The sequence below is a fragment of the Pleuronectes platessa genome, chromosome 6 (genome assembly GCF_947347685.1).
Source record: "Pleuronectes platessa chromosome 6, fPlePla1.1, whole genome shotgun sequence".
NCBI lineage: Eukaryota > Metazoa > Chordata > Actinopteri > Pleuronectiformes > Pleuronectidae > Pleuronectes > Pleuronectes platessa.
The window spans coordinates 1,618,113-1,636,691 of NC_070631.1; the positions used below are offsets into that span (position 1 = coordinate 1,618,113).

The 18,579-nt window shown below is 47.7% G+C and overlaps 2 protein-coding genes across 3 annotated transcripts in view; both read right to left on the reverse strand.

The window, feature by feature from the left end:
* Positions 1-1,476: 1,476 nt before the first annotated feature.
* abcd1 (ATP-binding cassette, sub-family D (ALD), member 1) lies at positions 1,477-12,112 on the reverse strand. The gene is made up of 18 exons (XM_053424835.1): positions 11,761-12,112; positions 11,316-11,384; positions 10,081-10,329; positions 9,883-9,974; positions 9,642-9,799; positions 9,369-9,556; positions 9,107-9,281; positions 8,842-9,032; positions 8,571-8,751; positions 8,342-8,484; positions 8,025-8,193; positions 7,568-7,662; positions 7,033-7,178; positions 6,811-6,956; positions 6,166-6,250; positions 5,952-6,077; positions 5,475-5,562; positions 1,477-1,947 (listed from the first exon to the last, which is right to left on the reverse strand). The coding sequence occupies exons 3-18, from the start codon at positions 10,195-10,197 to the stop codon at positions 1,789-1,791; spliced, it is 2,259 nt and encodes a 752-aa protein (XP_053280810.1). The 5' UTR covers positions 10,198-10,329; positions 11,316-11,384; positions 11,761-12,112; the 3' UTR covers positions 1,477-1,788.
* A 67-nt stretch (positions 12,113-12,179) lies between these two features.
* Positions 12,180-18,579, reverse strand: part of ccdc120a (coiled-coil domain containing 120a) — a 9,743-nt gene continuing 3,343 nt past the window's right edge. Inside the window, exons 4-11 of one of the 2 annotated variants that reach the window (XM_053424837.1) lie at positions 18,510-18,579; positions 18,253-18,366; positions 18,034-18,169; positions 17,845-17,901; positions 17,556-17,652; positions 16,475-17,220; positions 16,068-16,344; positions 12,180-15,989 (exon numbers count right to left, since the gene is read on the reverse strand). The exon at positions 18,510-18,579 is cut by the window's right edge and continues 58 nt beyond it. In XM_053424837.1, the coding sequence (XP_053280812.1) occupies positions 15,884-15,989; positions 16,068-16,344; positions 16,475-17,220; positions 17,556-17,652; positions 17,845-17,901; positions 18,034-18,169; positions 18,253-18,366; positions 18,510-18,579 (1,603 nt within the window). In that variant the 3' untranslated portion in view covers positions 12,180-15,883. Of the gene's footprint in view, positions 15,990-16,067; positions 16,345-16,474; positions 17,221-17,555; positions 17,656-17,844; positions 17,902-18,033; positions 18,170-18,252; positions 18,367-18,509 lie in introns of both variants that reach the window. The other variant, XM_053424836.1, reaches the window with a different exon arrangement.

The following is an 18,579-nucleotide window of genomic DNA, read 5'->3' on the forward strand; positions in this document are numbered from 1 at the left end:
GACTCTCCCCGGGAATAGAACCGACAACCCACTGCAGCCGCTGCCTGGCTCAAAGGCCTTCACGTGTCAGCACGTATAAAGGAGAAAGAACTGATCATTGATCGGTTCATAAACAGGATAAAAATCAATTATCAGCTGATTTGCTGAAGTTATGTGTCAAAGTAACACAGTACTCAAAATACTCAAGAGTATTAGAGTATTCAGAGTGCTCCTTGTATCATACTCAAAGCATCAGAGTATTTTGTGTAGTCAGTGTACATCCAGAGAATCAACATACACCATGTACACATAGTATCATAGAACTTTGTGTAGTGAGTACTCAAGAGAAGAGAATACCTTATTCTCCTGAGCTTTATTTTGAAAAGCATGACACAGGAACACGTTTGTTTTCATTATATCTTCTATTTTATTTCATCTTCATCAAATTCAAATCTTCATTCATTAAAATCTTCCTCTTGTTTATTGATTCATTGATCAAGTGCTAGATTATAATATAATATATATAAAATATTGATTCTATCAGTACAAACATTTAGAAATGTCATGACCTCTGACCCCACATCATGATTCATGTGACTGCATCTGAAGATTACAGATCATATTCACCTAAACAGTAAAAAGACGTAACAAGATCAGATCAGACCAGATCAGATCAGATCAGACCACATCAGACCAGATCAGATCAGATCAGATCAGATCAGACCAGATCAGATCAGACCAGATCAGATCAGATCAGACCAGATCAGACCAGATCAGATCAGATCAGATCAGACCAGATCAGATCAGATCAGACCAGATCAGACCACATCAGACCAGATCAGATCAGATCAGATCAGATCAGACCAGATCAGACCAGATCAGATCAGATCAGATCAGATCAGATCAGATCAGATCAGACCAGATCAGATCAGATCAGATCAGATCAGATCAGACCAGATCAGATCAGATCAGATCAGATCAGATCAGACCAGATCAGACCAGATCAGATCAGATCAGATCAGACCACATCAGATCAGATCAGATCAGATCAGATCAGACCAGATCAGATCAGACCAGACCAGACCAGATCAGATCGGACCAGACCAGATCAGATCAGATCAGATCAGATCAGATCAGATCAGACCAGATCAGATCAGATCAGATCAGATCAGACCACATCAGACCAGATCAGATCAGATCAGATCAGATCAGATCAGATCAGACCAGATCAGATCAGACCAGATCAGATCAGACCAGATCAGATCAGATCAGACCAGATCAGACCACATCAGACCAGATCAGATCAGATCAGATCAGACCAGATCAGACCAGATCAGATCAGATCAGATCAGACCACATCAGATCAGACCAGATCCGATCAGACCACATCAGATCAGACCAGATCAGATCAGATCAGATCAGATCCGATCAGACCAGACCACATCAGATCAGATCAGACCAGATCAGATCAGATCAGACCAGATCAGATCAGACCAGACCAGACCAGATCAGATCAGATCGGACCACATCAGATCAGATCAGATCAGATCAGATCAGATCAGATCAGACCAGATCAGATCAGACCAGACCAGACCAGATCAGATCAGATCAGATCAGATCAGACCAGATCAGACCAGATCAGATCAGACCAGATCAGATCAGATCAGATCAGATCAGATCAGACCAGACCAGACCAGATCCGATCAGACCACATCAGACCACTTGAACATCAGTTTCAGTCCCATGAACAGTTGCTTGTTTCCATGGTAACAAGTAAAAACAGCACAGTTCTTAAATCACAGTTAAAACTCAAGAGAGACCCCCCCCCTCCCCCTCCTCCTTCTCCTCCTCCTCCTCCTCCTCCTCCTCCTCCCCCCCTCTCTCTCCCAGCAGGACACACAGCTCCGTCAGTCTCTGCTGCATCTTAGGAATCCCAGAGAGCTGGTTCTCCAAACGCTGCTTCTCCTCCTGCAGAGACCACAACCAGGTTAGAGACCAGAGACCAGAAGTTGGAGACCAGGGACCAGATGTTAGAGACCAGAGACCAGAGGTTAGAGACCAGGGACCAGATGTTAGAGACCAGAGACCAGAGGTTAGAGACCAGGGACCAGATGTTAGAGACCAGAGGTTAGAGACCAGGGACCAGATGTTAGAGACCAGAGACCAGAGGTTAGAGACCAGGGATCAGATGTTAGAGACCAGAGACCAGAAGTTGGAGACCAGGGACCAGATGTTAGAGACCAGAGACCAGAGGTTAGAGACCAGGGACCAGATGTTAGAGACCAGAGACCAGAGGTTAGAGACCAGGGACCAGATGATAGAGACCAGAGACCAGAGGTTAGAGACCAGGGTCCAGATGTTAGAGACCAGAGACCAGAGGTTAGAGACCAGGTACACGATGTTAGAGACCAGAGACCGGAGGTTAGAGACCAGGGACCAGATGTTAGAGACCAGATGTTAGAGACCAGAGGTTAGAGACCAGATGTTAGAGACCAGATGTTAGAGACCAGAGGATGGAGACCAGGGACCAGATGTTAGAGACCAGAGGTTAGAGACCAGATGTTAGAGACCAGAGGATGGAGACCAGGAACCAGATGTTAGAGACCAGAGGTTAGAGACCAGATGTTAGAGACCAGAAGATAGAGACCAGTGGTTGGAGACCAGTGACCAGATGTTAGAGACCAGAAGTTGGAGTCCAGGGACCAGATGTTAGATTGCAAAAGTTGGAGACCAGGGACCAGATGTTAGAGACCAGAGACCAGAGGTTAGAGACCAGGGACCAGATGTTAGAGACCAGAGACCAGAGGTTAGAGACCAGGGACCAGATGTTAGAGACCAGAGGTTAGAGACCAGGGACCAGATGTTAGAGACCAGAGACCAGAGGTTAGAGACCAGGGATCAGATGTTAGAGACCAGAGACCAGAAGTTGGAGACCAGGGACCAGATGTTAGAGACCAGAGACCAGAGGTTAGAGACCAGGGACCAGATGTTAGAGACCAGAGACCAGAGGTTAGAGACCAGGGACCAGATGATAGAGACCAGAGACCAGAGGTTAGAGACCAGGGTCCAGATGTTAGAGACCAGAGACCAGAGGTTAGAGACCAGGTACACGATGTTAGAGACCAGAGACCGGAGGTTAGAGACCAGGGACCAGATGTTAGAGACCAGATGTTAGAGACCAGAGGTTAGAGACCAGATGTTAGAGACCAGATGTTAGAGACCAGAGGATGGAGACCAGGGACCAGATGTTAGAGACCAGAGGTTAGAGACCAGATGTTAGAGACCAGAGGATGGAGACCAGGAACCAGATGTTAGAGACCAGAGGTTAGAGACCAGATGTTAGAGACCAGAAGATAGAGACCAGTGGTTGGAGACCAGTGACCAGATGTTAGAGACCAGAAGTTGGAGTCCAGGGACCAGATGTTAGATTGCAAAAGTTGGAGACCAGGGACCAGATGTTAGAGACCAGAGACCAGAGGTTAGAGACCAGGGACCAGATGTTAGAGACCAGAGACCAGAGGTTAGAGACCAGGGACCAGATGTTAGAGACCAGAGGTTAGAGACCAGGGACCAGATGTTAGAGACCAGAGACCAGAGGTTAGAGACCAGGGATCAGATGTTAGAGACCAGAGACCAGAAGTTGGAGACCAGGGACCAGATGTTAGAGACCAGAGACCAGAGGTTAGAGACCAGGGACCAGATGTTAGAGACCAGAGACCAGAGGTTAGAGACCAGGGACCAGATGATAGAGACCAGAGACCAGAGGTTAGAGACCAGGGTCCAGATGTTAGAGACCAGAGACCAGAGGTTAGAGACCAGGTACACGATGTTAGAGACCAGAGACCGGAGGTTAGAGACCAGGGACCAGATGTTAGAGACCAGATGTTAGAGACCAGAGGTTAGAGACCAGATGTTAGAGACCAGATGTTAGAGACCAGAGGATGGAGACCAGGGACCAGATGTTAGAGACCAGAGGTTAGAGACCAGATGTTAGAGACCAGAGGATGGAGACCAGGAACCAGATGTTAGAGACCAGAGGTTAGAGACCAGATGTTAGAGACCAGAAGATAGAGACCAGTGGTTGGAGACCAGTGACCAGATGTTAGAGACCAGAAGTTGGAGTCCAGGGACCAGATGTTAGATTGCAAAAGTTGGAGACCAGGGACCAGATGTTAGAGACCAGAGACCAGAGGTTAGAGACCAGGGACCAGATGTTAGAGACCAGAGACCAGAGGTTAGAGACCAGGGACCAGATGTTAGAGACCAGAGGTTAGAGACCAGGGACCAGATGTTAGAGACCAGAGACCAGAGGTTAGAGACCAGGGATCAGATGTTAGAGACCAGAGACCAGAAGTTGGAGACCAGGGACCAGATGTTAGAGACCAGAGACCAGAGGTTAGAGACCAGGGACCAGATGTTAGAGACCAGAGACCAGAGGTTAGAGACCAGGGACCAGATGATAGAGACCAGAGACCAGAGGTTAGAGACCAGGGTCCAGATGTTAGAGACCAGAGACCAGAGGTTAGAGACCAGGTACACGATGTTAGAGACCAGAGACCGGAGGTTAGAGACCAGGGACCAGATGTTAGAGACCAGATGTTAGAGACCAGAGGTTAGAGACCAGATGTTAGAGACCAGATGTTAGAGACCAGAGGATGGAGACCAGGGACCAGATGTTAGAGACCAGAGGTTAGAGACCAGATGTTAGAGACCAGAGGATGGAGACCAGGAACCAGATGTTAGAGACCAGAGGTTAGAGACCAGATGTTAGAGACCAGAAGATAGAGACCAGTGGTTGGAGACCAGTGACCAGATGTTAGAGACCAGAAGTTGGAGTCCAGGGACCAGATGTTAGATTGCAAAAGTTGGAGACCAGGGACCAGATGTTAGAGACAAGGGACCAGATGTCAGAGACCAGATGTTAGAGACCAGAGGTTGGAGAGCAGGGACCAGATGTTAGAGACAAGGGACCAGATGTTGGAGACCAGGGACCATATGGTAGAGACCAGATGTCAGAGACCAGATGTTAGAGACCAGATGTTAGAGAGCAGAGGATGGAGACCAGGGACCAGATGTTAGAGACCAGAGGTTAGAGACCAGATGTTAGAGACAGAGGATGGAGACCAGGAACCAGATGTTAGAGACCAGAGGTTAGAGACCAGATGTTAGAGACCAGAAGTTGGAGACCAGGGACCAGATGTTAGAGACAAGGGACCAGATGTTGGAGACCATGGACCAGATGGTAGAGACCAGATGTCAGAGACCAGATGTTGCAGATCACAGAAAAACAGTCAGGTTTTGTTGAACTTGTTTTATTTCAAATATTTAAAAGTCACATGATTTGGTTTAGGTTAGGGTTAGGGCCTAGGGAATCCATTTTGCTAATGAGTGTCCTTTCTGAGATAGTAGTAGAAGTGTGTGTGTGTGTGTGTGTGTGTGTGTGTGTGTGTGTGTGTGTGTGTGTGTGTGTGTGTGTGATGGTTTGATTTATGTACCTGCAGAGACAGACGGGTGGAGGCATCCAGAGGTTCAAACCTCCATCCTCCTTCTCCATCAAACTGGAGCAGGTGAGAGTGGTACTTCCTATTTGTGAAAAGAAGCAGAGCATCAGGGTGTGACTGCTCAGAGCAGCTTGGAGCTCTGCTGCCCCCTGCAGGACAGAAACTAAACTGCTGTCTCTGAACCTTTTTAATGTGGAAAACTGACCTTTGACCTTTAACAGTGTTTTCTGTTTGAAACACTGAGTCTCACAAACAGTACAAGTTTCAGTGTTTAGTGCTGAACACATAAGTCGATCAATCCATCAAGTAACTAATCAATCTGATAAATACTGTGTGTGTGTGTGTGTGTGTGTGTGTGTGTGTGTGTGTGGGTGTGAGTGTGTGGGGGTGTGAGTGTGTGGGTGTGTGCGTGTGGGTGTGTGTGTTAGGGGGTGTGAGTGTGTGGGTGTGTGTGTGTATGTGTGTACTGACCACAGGGACGGTCTGTGTGTGATTGAGAGCAGAGCTATCCCAGCATCCTTTGCAGCCTGGAAGATGTGTCCCTCCACGTCGATGCTGACAGCGCTCGTACATTCGTCCAACAAAGCGTAGCGAGGGCTGGTCGAGAGACATTCACACCACAGGGAGAGAGAGTCAGACAAAAAGACCACAGAGACCAGTAATAAAACAGTGAGTGAATATTTACCTGTGGTAGAACATACGAGCCATCCCCATCCTCTGTTTCTCTCCTCCTGATAGGACGTCCTTCCAGTCGCTGACCGACTCCCAACCTGAGACACACACACAGTTTCTAATTTGAACACAACAACAGGAACATGGGGGGACATCCAGGCGAGGGGCGGAGCCTGTAGAGCAGCAGGAGGCGGAGCCTGTAGAGCAGCAGGAGGCGGGACATGACGTATAAACTCTGCTGGGGAAAGATCAGTGTTGTTGTTCACAGCTCGTCCACACCGGAGTCGGCCCTCATCACCAGAAGATCTGGAATCTCCTCTTGTTTCAAGTTGACGTCTTCGTCTTCTACGTGTCCGGCTCCTCTTCTTCATCCTGAGATGTTTGTGTTCTTCCATTTTTTTTTCTAGAAAATGTTCGGATCAGGTCTGAATACAGTTTGACAGACACACAACAGTCACACTGTACTTTCTTCTTCTCTAAGACAGACACACTATTGGTCCCTGTGGGTCTCTGTTCCCGTTGAACTAGTAGGAGGAGTTATGTGCTTGTCACCTCTGAAAAATTATAAAATAATTCGTTGTGAATAAACACCTCTCACCTGATCAATCATACTCACACACACACACACACACACACACACACACGAACACACACTGACCTTCGTCTCGGTCTAGGATGTAGACCAGGTGGACAGTGTGAAGAATCTCCTCCAGGTATGAATCAGTGATTCCTCTCTGCACCATCTCCTCCACAGAGTCTGGATAGATCACCTGGTCCCTCAGGGTTCCCTCTGACATGTAGGGCCTGTAGAGTCCACACAAACATGTCGTCTGAGCGCCACCATCAGTACTAGAGCAGAAGTGCATGCTGACAGATTTACCTCTGAGGGATGTAGAACATGTGCTGAGGTTCTGGACGATACAGAACTCCTCCATAAACAGGCCACAGTCCACTGAGGATCCTGAACAGAGAACTCTTCCCACAACCGTTCGGACCTGTGATCAATACATTCATCCCCTCATCCACCTACACGCACACGCACACACACACACACACACACACACACACACACACACACACACACACACACACACACACACACACACACACACACACACACACACACACACACACACACACACACACACACACACACACACACACACACACACACACACACACACACACACACACACACTGTTTCAGTATTTTAATGAGATCAGACTCTAGCTGACCTCATGTGTTTCTTACATGACATCACATTCCCTCTTCCCCAGGCTGAGTTTGTGATAAATACTGTGTGTGTGTGTGTGCGTGCGCGCTTGTGTGTGTGTGTGTGTGTGTGTGTGTGTGTATGTGTGTGTGTGTGTGTGTGTGTGTGCGTGTGAGTATGAGTATATCAGTATTAGTGTTACCTGAATGTTGAGGCTGGTCACCACCACGTCTCCGGTCGGTGTGATGATTGGTAAGTTCTCACAGCGAATCCCCTTCTCCACACTGATCACATGACCTAAGAACAACATGAGTCATGAGATGATTGGTTAATGACTGAACTGTGATTGGTTACTGTTCTGATTGTTAGTTTCTATAATCTTCAACTCAACGCTGACCTCCAGTGGTAGTTATTCACATCCATCGTTATATGAGACACTTTTAAAACCCACAACTTTTTTTAATGTCTCCTTGATGACATCACTGATGACATCACCGAGGTCATTTTACCGGCACGTCTAAATGAAGCTAAGGCTAAAGCTCCCGTCCTCTGACCTTTGACCTCAAACATGATGAAGGTCTGTCATGAGGACAAGGAACTGAAGGTGCCTCCTCTTCATCGGCTGATCTGATCTCAGGTCACGTTACGTTTAGACCAACCTCTGTTCTGCAGTCGTCCACTGACTCTGAGACCATGTTGGATCACAGCTCCGCCTCCTGGTGAGGCCTCCTCTCTGTCCCCATTGCGACGGTAGATTCCCTGATTCACGTCTTCAAACACGTCCAACATCTCAGAGACTCGAGATGTGTAACCCGCCAGCTCGGTCACCTGGAGACACACAGATGTCATCACACGTGACCTCTGACCTGTCGCTGCCGCCTCAACATCTCTATCACACATAACACCAATGGAGGGCCGCAGAGAGGGGACAGGAGAGAAGAGGAGGAAGAGGAGGAAGAGGAGTAGGATGGGTCACCTCCTTGTAGGAGCTCATGATTCTCTCCACAGCGTCGGCAGCAGCGTTTAGGAGGTTCCTCGCCGTGGTGAACGCCTGCGTCCTCTCGCTCACCAGATCCTCCTCCTTCATCACCATGGCAGCCTGCTTCACCTCCTCAGAGTCTGACCATCAGGGGTCAAAGGTCACACAGGTTATCAATATGTTTATATTTTGATGAACCTTATTAATACACACAGAGAATTTGTACCATATTTGGAGTATCCTGTGGCGGTGATGATCGGCACAGCCACCATCACCAGGCCGGACGCGCTCCAGACGTACTTCATGAGGAACTGCTCCAACATGACGTACCAGAGACGCTTCAACAGGATCTGATGGATCTGAGACGACAGAGATGAGTAGCTCCTCTGCAGCTGGGCCAGCTCCACCTACGAATCAAACACACCCACACTCAACAGTGACGCCACAGACGGAGGTACTGTCTGCCGTTGTCCAACAGGGGGCGGGGCTATGTTTACCTTGTGTCCTCCATAGAATGCGATCTCCTCAGAGTTGGCGATGATGCGTGAGTGCATGTATCTCAGGTCTCCTTTCCTCTTCGCCTCTTCAGCAACCAGTTTCCCGAATCGAGGCGAACACGCACGCAGCACGTTGGCGGTGAAGGCCACCACCAGGCCAGCGATGACGGAGGGCCCGGTGGTGTTTGCTCCTGCAGGAGGAAAGTCACAGTGACCTCTAGTGTTTCAGCAGTGACACTGACTCGGTGTGATCAGGTAGACAAACCTTTGGAGTGGGCGGTACGCAGCAGCGTGTAGCAGGTGACCACCACGTCCAGGATGGGTTTGGTCAGGTTGGAGTAGAGGTGAGCGACTGACGCTGAGAACATGACGATGTCTTCAGTGAGAGACTGGTCAGGGTTGGACAGACGACCGTCCATGTTGCTGACGCGGTAATATGTCTGCAGAGACACGGGGACACCACAGTGCTGTGAGGCGTTCAGGAACACATACATTATTTCTGCTGTGTGTGTGCGTGTGTGCGTTACCTGGTTGGTAAAGTACAGCTGGTAGGCGTGGTTGACCAATCGGCTCCTGAACCTAAGAGCCAGCTGACCCTCCAGGAATCGAATGGTGCTGTTGATGAAAGTCGCAGGAACAGCGACGAGGAGCCACTTAGAGATCTGCAGCATGAAGCCCTGAGGGTCCTTCTGCACGATACACCTGACGATCACACCTGCACACCACCAGAATCATGGATTACTAACATGTCATACACCTGACGATCACACTGGGACAGACGGGGACAGGCGGGGACAGACCGTCCAGAGCAGCCACGTAGATGGACAGGAAGGTCCTGGACATCAGAGTGACCGAGTGCAGAACCAACAGGCCGACCTCGGGACATAGGAACCGAGGAAACAAAAGTTTCAACAGACGAGACAGCCTGAGGAGAAAGTCCCTGTTGACTGACGGAGACCTGAAGACACAAAGACACATCTGTCGTCATAGGAACAGGTTCATAATAGGCACTTACACATAATAAAACTCACACATACACACCTGCTCTTCTTTTCTCTGCTGTTCTCCTCAGAGGAAGCGACCACGCCTACAGCCTGGTTAGCTCCACCCGGCTGTTTACCTGCTGCACTTCTCTAAAAACAAAACAAACACACTGGTATCTATACACAAAGTGTACATGAGTGTGTGCCTTTGTATGAGTTTGTGTGTGTGTGTGTGTGTGTGTGTATGATGTCTCACCTGTATCCTCCTCCAGACGTATGGGGACAGTTTTTTGACGGCATATGCGGCGAGCAGCACGGCCGTCAGCTTCTTGAGTCTGGAGCTCCGCCTCAACATCTGACCGTCCAGCTGCATCCTGTCAGAGACGCAGCAGCTGACCAATCAGAGGACAGAGGCAGGAGCAGCAGCGCGTCACAGGAGTCCACTGAGGACAGCAGGGTCGTCGTCACGGACACAACATGCTGACCTCCGAGTGTGAGGCTCCACCTGCACCGGAGAACCGTCATCAACTTGTTTATATACAGATCATCAGTGACTGTATTTAAAGAAGATCAGTGACTGTATATAAAGAAGATCTCCAATTCACCATCTCATCATTCGCTGATTGATGATCAGTTGATCAGTGTGTTTATATATATATTATGAAAAATAATCAGTTCATTGATGATAAAAAGTTGTAAATCGACTCATTGATTAATCTTCTGCAGACAAACTATTATCATTAAATAATGTAGTGGAAAAAAGTCTGGTTGAAACCTACTTTGTAGTTGAAGAGTAACTTTTTGCAGACAAGACTTTTATGACCTGAAACCTAGATGACCTTTTTATATACCTTTATGAACTTTCTATTACTTATTGACTGTCCAAGCACCTAATGGAAATGTATGGAAATCATTTTACTGTGTCTTATTTCCTGTCTCAAACTGTGCCTACAGAACCAGTCTGAACTGGCTCAGACAGCCTTAGTTCTCATATAAGCTCCCCGTGACTCTGTGGTGATCCTTTCTGCAGAAAGCCTCTATTAATATACACAAATACAAATCTGGTGTTCCAGCCTCTTGTATTTTCAGATTTCCATCTCAGTAACTTCTAGTCACCGATCTGTAGGATCAGCTCCTTATGTGTTTATAATTGAAACTTTCTTACATTTACCTGATCAATATGAGCTGAACCCATCATCCATGTATTGATCTGCGTATTGGCAGGAAATCAATGATCTCTGTGTCCACTGACAAACTATCAAAACAAGTAACAATAATAATCCTAACTTGTGAACTTGTTTTAAAACTGTCACATTAACTGATCCATACAAATAGTACTTTATCTTGTGTTCCTGTACTGTGCTATTCCTGTGTATTAGTATGGTATTACTGTGTATTACTGAAGTACTACTGTAGTGTTACTATAAGTTACTTTAGTACTACTCTAGTATGAATGTTCATTACCGTAGTATGCAGTATTGGTACTTTTACCTCAGTAAACCAGTTGACGTGGTAACGGTAATGTCTCTCCTTCGTCCTGCAGCTTGGATCCCGGTGAACCTGTTGAGTGAAGCTCCGGTGAGTCGAGTCCGGGTTAGTTGAGTCCGGGTTAGTTGAGTCCGGGTTAGTCTGGAACAGTTCGGGTGTAGCAGCTTCTCACAGCTGCAGCTCTTCACAGATCGGACATGTTGAAAATCAGTTGTTGTACTTTGATCCAACGAGCCGGCAGCTAACAGAGCTAACGGAGCTAACACATCTAACGGAGCTAATGGAGCTAGCGGAGCTAACACATCTAACGGAGCTAATGGAGCTAGCAGAGCTAACCGCTAACAGCAGGAACTTTCCGGCTCCTCCTGACGTTAGCATGAAAACATTCAGAGTTCTCCAGTTCTGGTCGGGTCCTCTGCTCCGGGTCTGATGTCTGTCCTGCACCAACCTGTCTCTAATGTCTCCGTCCTCCACCAGCCGGTCTCGAATGTCTCTGTCCTGCACTGACCGGTCTCTTCTATCACTTCAACCTGTGGACTGAAGTTTAACTGAGACAAAGGTCACCGTGTTTACTTCAGCGGATCGGCCCTGTCCCATTCCTCCTCTCCTGCCCCCTGCGTCCTGCACTGAGACCTTCACTACTCCCACAACACGTCACCTGACCGCGGGGAACAAATGGTTAACAGTTAGTTACTGTATCATTACTATGTATTACTGTAGTTTCACTGTAATATAGCTAGTTATTAACTGTTGGTAACCAGATGTTGACCGATGGTAACCAGATGTTGGCTGCAGCGCCCCCTGTGGGTTCAGTCTGTGATGACACCTGCCTCCTGATTTATACCCATCACTCGAGACTGAGTAAAAGAGTGTGCAGAGAAATCTTTATTCCAAAACAACATGTTAACAATATGTCAGTTATTTACATGAAGCTTTTTCAATTTTGAAGATTCAGAAAGTTCGAAGTGGAAAAGTACAAATGACAAAAAGATAGAAAAAGATGTTAACAGACAGTTTACAAACAAACACCAACTGTACAGCGCACCTGAACGCATCACAGCTGGTCCAGCACCTGAAGGGGACACAGATCATCATCATTACCAGAGTAACTAACAATAGTTACTGCATAGTACTGGTGGTACTACAGGAGTACAGTACTGAACAGAGTGAAGTACTGAGGACACCTTCTGTAGTTACACACAAATTACCGTGATAAATAATAGTTTTTATTATTTCAACACTGAGACGAGTGAACAGACTTTTTAAATACTCAGACACTTGCACAGTTTGTTTGGAGGCTGGTGGAGCTTCTGCTGGAGGAATGTAGACCTGATCCTGGACTCAGCCCTGAGTACGTAGAGTACTTCACAGTGGTACTACAGTAAGAAGGCTGGATCATGTGTTTCTGTCAGATGTGTCCACAGACCGCTAATAAAGATGGACGCCGTGTCTCCTCTTACTATCATCGTACTAAATTAACTTAAAGTATCTCTGACAGGAATGCTGCCATTTTGTGCTGGTGCTGTCATTTGGAGTCAGAGTCTGTGCAGTGGAGTCGTGTTATTAAGATCCCACCCTTCCATCCACTTGACCAATCAGGAGTCAGCCTCAGCTGTCAATCATGTCTCAGCCTGTTTTTATATAATTAAATAATAATTAAAACTAAACTTATCAGAACCATGAACATCTGTTTGATAAGAACTACCTTAATTGACAGACACCACCTTTGAGAAACATTTATTTAACATCTACTTCGATCTCTTTAGTTTGTTCCATGTCCCATCTGCTAACATAGAGGAGGAGGGGTTTATGACCTATACTGCAGCCAGCCACCAGGGGGCAATGGAGACACTTTGGCTTCACATTTGGGAGCAGTCATGTTGTCCATCTTTATTTACAGTCTATGAATGTGACATGTTCCTGTCGATTCAGGTGAACACACAGAAAACGTGTCTGTTCAGCTTTGGTTTGATGCCACAGTCCGAAGAGGTGCATGCTGGGACTGCAGCCATAGTCAAATGACACCTGGAGTCAGAATTTCTAACAAACCTTCAGTAATATGGATTTTGGTCTGATGGATGTCATTCAGTAAAAACTGATGTGTGATTATACCTGTCAATCAATCTAAGCAACCGTTCAACAACTTTGAAAAGAAAATACTCTGACAGTGACGTCATCAGAACGCTGGTCACCTCCCACTTCACGTGGTTTTAACATCTCATTCAGACGTCTTTATTAAAGAGTTCACATTAGTTCAGCTCAGTGCAAAACACGATCAATTTAGTCGATCATTACACCAGCTGATCAACACTGTGACATCATTGTCTGATTGTCGCTGCATTTTTATCCTGAAGCAGTTGAAACAGACTCTTATTGCTCTCACACTGGATCTGGACCTGATCCTGGACCTGATCCTGGACCTGGATCTACGTTCTGACTCAACTCTCTGAAGACGTCTCTTTGGACTTTGTCACATTCTATTAATTTAATGATTTGTGTGCAGATGACATCATCGTTTCACTTCATTTCCGAACATGAACTCTTTATGGTCATAAACAGGTTTATCTCGTGCTGCCTTCAGAGGGAGCTCATGGTTACGATGGAGGAAGTCGTATTCGTGGTTTGTTTGGCGTTGGAGGGGTTAAGTCATGAGGCAGCAAACGTAATACAGAAGGAAAAGACTGAAGAACATTTTCATCAGATGTGTCATAAAATTACAAAGAAAGACTCAAATGACAATGACCTCTAACCTTTCTGAAAACTTGAACAAACATGACAAAGCTCTGAGGTTTCAGAAAGTGGAGGTCAGAGGTATGACCTCTTGAAGGTCGTTCACATGGGCTCCTCATGAACACGGTTAATACGAACACATCTGAGAGAGGGCAGCATCTAACCAGCATGCTAAGCTAACAGTCCAACAGGCTAACAACCCAACAGTCTGATGGGCTAACAGGCTAAACGTCTGAGAGGTTATCAACCTACCAGCTTAATACAATAACAGTCTGATGGGCTACAAGGCTATCAACCTGCCAGGCTAACTGTCTGTCAGCCTGCCAAGCTAACAGGCTAACAACTTAACAGTCTCACAGGCTAATGACCCAACAGTCCGATAGACAACTAGGCTACAGCCTGCCAGGCTAACAGATTCAACGTCTGAGAGGCTAACAACCTCCCAGGCTAAAATAATAACAGTCTGACGGGCTGAACGCCTAGCAGCCTGGCCCAGTAACAGTCAGAGAGGCTAAAAGCCTGCTGGCCTACACACCTGCCAGATTAGCATGCTAACAGCCTACCACACAGTCGGATAGGCTAACAGGCTAACAGGAGGACACCTCATTCTCTGTTCTTTGTGAAAGCGATCGTTGGTATTCAGGGGGCGGGGTTAACATTACATTACATCGCACCTGCTCTCATGTGACGCACAAGGGAAAACTGTTGTGCACAAATTTAATCATGACACCAATGCTGAATTAGCTTTGGTCTGGATCCTGCAGGTTGTGTGGCTCATGATGCTAGTGCAGCATTTGGTTCTGGTTCTAACGATGAGACCGAGCTGCCGCACCTTAAAATCCAAACTGTAAAAACACCTGAAAAACATCACCTGCTGGTTTTTGAAGGACTCACCTGAGGAATCAAACACCTGATCTAATCACTTTATCAAAATCGTTCAAACTTTATAAACTGCTGATTGGCTGGACTGAGCTGGTGAGAGTGCATCATCTTCATCATCATCATCATCATCATCATCATCATCATCATCACTTATCAAAAGTTCTTATAAAAACTCTGATGTGTCCTGATTGTCTGAGCAGAGTCTGAAACTGTTTTCAGACCTGAGTTCATCTTTCTCATCTGAAGAAGCAGCAGGAGATTGTCGGGGTCAGACTCGTTCACAACGATGGCCGTCATCACCAAAAGATGACTCGGAAGCTTCAGGACATTGTCCTGCTGTGTCCTCACATGGACTCACTCTGACATTTAACACACATTTTACTAGGAGGCTTCAGGCGTCAGTGCAGGCGTCAGTGCAGATATGAAACAGCTTGAGAGACGAGGGCATTGTCATAGAAAAAGTTAGAACCAACTTTAGAAGTAAACCTGAACCTCAGGTCAGGGGGATCAGACCTGGAGGGTCATCACATGACGTTTACAGGTTCAGGTTCATCAAGTTCATCTTCATCCCTGATATCAGTTATTTAAAGCCAAGCAGCGACTGAACCTGGCTGGCAGCAGGATCAGCTGACGTACGTCCAGATTAACCTTTGACCAAGGTTTGACCCAAGTCGGGCTGGAGGTCTGTGGGACCTGATTTGTTTGTGGTTTATCCAGTCGTTCTGTTGAGTCTCTCCCAGATTCCACCTGGGGAGAAACATCAACCTGTGACACGCTGCAGCTGGAACCTGAAGCCCTGTTTGAACCTGCAGGTCCTGGAGAACCCGGGAGGTTCTATAGCAGACAAAGAACATCCAGGACCAGGACCTCCACAGGTGTGTTTGATTCAGTCACCTGGACACAGGTCAATACGTCTGTGTGGGATTGGTCTGTTTCTGTTCTTCTGATTGGACGGTGAGTCAGACCAGGGTCCCAGGAGACGGCTGGTCCACAGACAGATCTCTGAGAGGAACTTCCTTTTTCTGAGGTGAGAAGGAGTCGTGGTAGAGAGCGTTGTCCACAGACCTGAGAGTGAGAGAGAGAGACGGGTGGTCAGGCGCAGAGCCCAGGTGTTATGACCTGGACAGGTGAGCCGACTCCTACCTGCCGTGGAGCGGGTGCCCGTGGAATGTGGCTGAATGTGGCAGCGTCTGCTTGGTATGCGACGGAGCATGATGATGACTGGTCTCCGTCTGATAGGTCGATTGTTGGATGACGCCATGAGTCGTGCGTCTACGCTGCAGAGCTCCACCCACACCCGACTGACCTTTGACCCCTCCATTCACCTTAGTGGAGACACCTGTGCTCGCCTTGCCATTGGCGTGGTTTTGGTTTTGGTGGATTGAGCCTAGCGTGTTCCTCAGGTACCAGTCCCTCAGACCTGCCAGGATATCAAACCAGACACAGCAGATTCAAACTCGGTTTTTAGACGGACTCTCTGTTCAAGGTGGACTCTGATGTGTTTGTGTGTTCTCAGGAGTTTTCTGTTGTGTGATGTCACCGCTACTTACCTTCTAGGGCGAGGGCTTTGTGGAGGCTCCTGGTGGCCTCCTCCAGCTGGGAATCCTGGGTGGGGGGCAGCTGTGTGGGTCGGGGAGGTAGCAGGTGGGGGTGGGGGTCCGGCTGGATGGTGGACAGAGGAGGATTGGGGGTATCGGTCTGCTGCACCGGGAGGAAAGGGCCACAGGATTTAGTGCGGGTCACTTTGACTTGTCGTTGGTCGCCATAGTGACTACGGAAGGTGGGCGGGGCACCCGGGGGCTGCTGGGAGGAGAAGCCATTGTAGAGCAGCTGGTGCTGGGATGTGATTGGCTGCCTGTTATTGGTGTGGGGCTGCGGTCGCTGCACCTGCTGTTGTTTCCAGACGTAATCCAGCAGGACCTCACTGTATCCCCCTCCTCTTCCTCCTCTTCCTCCCCCTGCCCCTCCCTCAGCGGGTCTGTTATTTGACCTTGTTCGTCCGTCCATCAGCTCGGAGCTCCTGAACACTCCAGAGACGTTTGTTCCCCTGGACGCTGACACATCAATAACCCTCAGTCCTCCATGCTGTGCACCCCCGTCCTCCTCTGGGGGGGGGACACGGTCCAGGAGACCGTCTGAGCTACTGCAGCGACGAGCTGCGTTCACCCTGACCCCGCCCTCACCTGCTGCTACTGGGTCAAAAGGGCGAGAGGAGGAGTCCTGTGATAGAGGGGGAGGAGGGATGGGCAGCAGGGGGAGGGGCTTGTGGGTCTGAGGAGTCTCCTGATGGTCGATCCTGAAACAAAAGACTGATCATAGTTACTATTGATTTACAGCTAAAGTAATCTATTTTGTAAACACGTCTTTTATGACAAAACCATTTTACAGCAGCTCCATTCTACACGTCAATGCTAACAATCTAAATATTAAAGCTAACATGGCAAATGTCAATGCTAACATTCTAAAAAGTCAAAGCGACCATGCTCAATGTTGTAGCTAACGTCCTAAATGTTGAAGCTAACATTCTAAATGTTGAAGCTAACATTCTAAAAGTTGCAGCTAACATTCTAAATGTTGTAGCTAACATTCTAAATGTCTGAGCTAACATTCTACATGTGGAGATAAATGTACCTGATGTGCAGCGAGTTCCTTCTGGTTTTGTTGTGGTAGAAAACCTCCACTGGAGAAGCAGCAGAGACCAGCGGGGGGCGACACTGAGACACGCTGTCTTCTGAAAGAAATGAAATTAAGACAAGGACAATTGTTAAACAAACAAGCACCTGTCAATCAAACAAAAACCTCTCAGTCAAACAAGAACATGCTGACAACTGGAAAGGAAGGAAGTCTCTCAGCCAGCAGGGGGCACTGCAGCTACAATATCACAAGTGTGTGTGTGTGTGTGTGTGTGTTTGTGTTTTACCATTGTCATGTCCTGTTGAGTCTGATGTCGAGCTGCTCTCTGACCTCACTGTGTCATCTGAAAATACACACCCACACACAAAGACTCACGAATAGTTTCAGAATAAAAGCAGGAAGAGGCAGATTTCCTCTTCTTCCTGGAACAATGGCCTCTCAACTACTGCCAAGTGTGTGTGTGTGTGTGTGTTACCTGTGTGGCAGCCTCTATGCACAGTCCTCTTGCCATGGTGTGTTTGTGTTTGCGTGTTGTGTTCAGAGTCACTGTGTTTCCTCAGAGCTGCACTGAATAAAGTTTTCTTCGGCTTCGAACGCTGAGAGTCTTCCTCCTACAAACAGAAATACACAGGCGCAGGTTTATAAACATCACACACAGATTTCTTCAGATCAGGTGAAGTCATCAGCTGCTCACCTCTGCTCTAAACTTCCTGTTTCCTTGGCGAGACACTCCCCCCCTTCGTCGGACACAGGGGGGCTTCTCTCCCGCCTCCAGGGGGAAGTCACTGGGCACCGCACCTGTCAGCTCCTGACCAACGCAAACACACAAAAACTCACCTTCACGTTCACTTCATTTAGACAAAACTACACAGATCCAGGTGGGATCAGGTGGCTCAGCTATTATAGGATGACCCCTCTTTGGGGGAGGGGTCTAACTATGACATCACTCACTGCCTCCTGCAGACAGATGCGTCTGAACTCAGCCAATCGTGTCCTCAGCAGCGCCTGCAGGCTCCGCCTC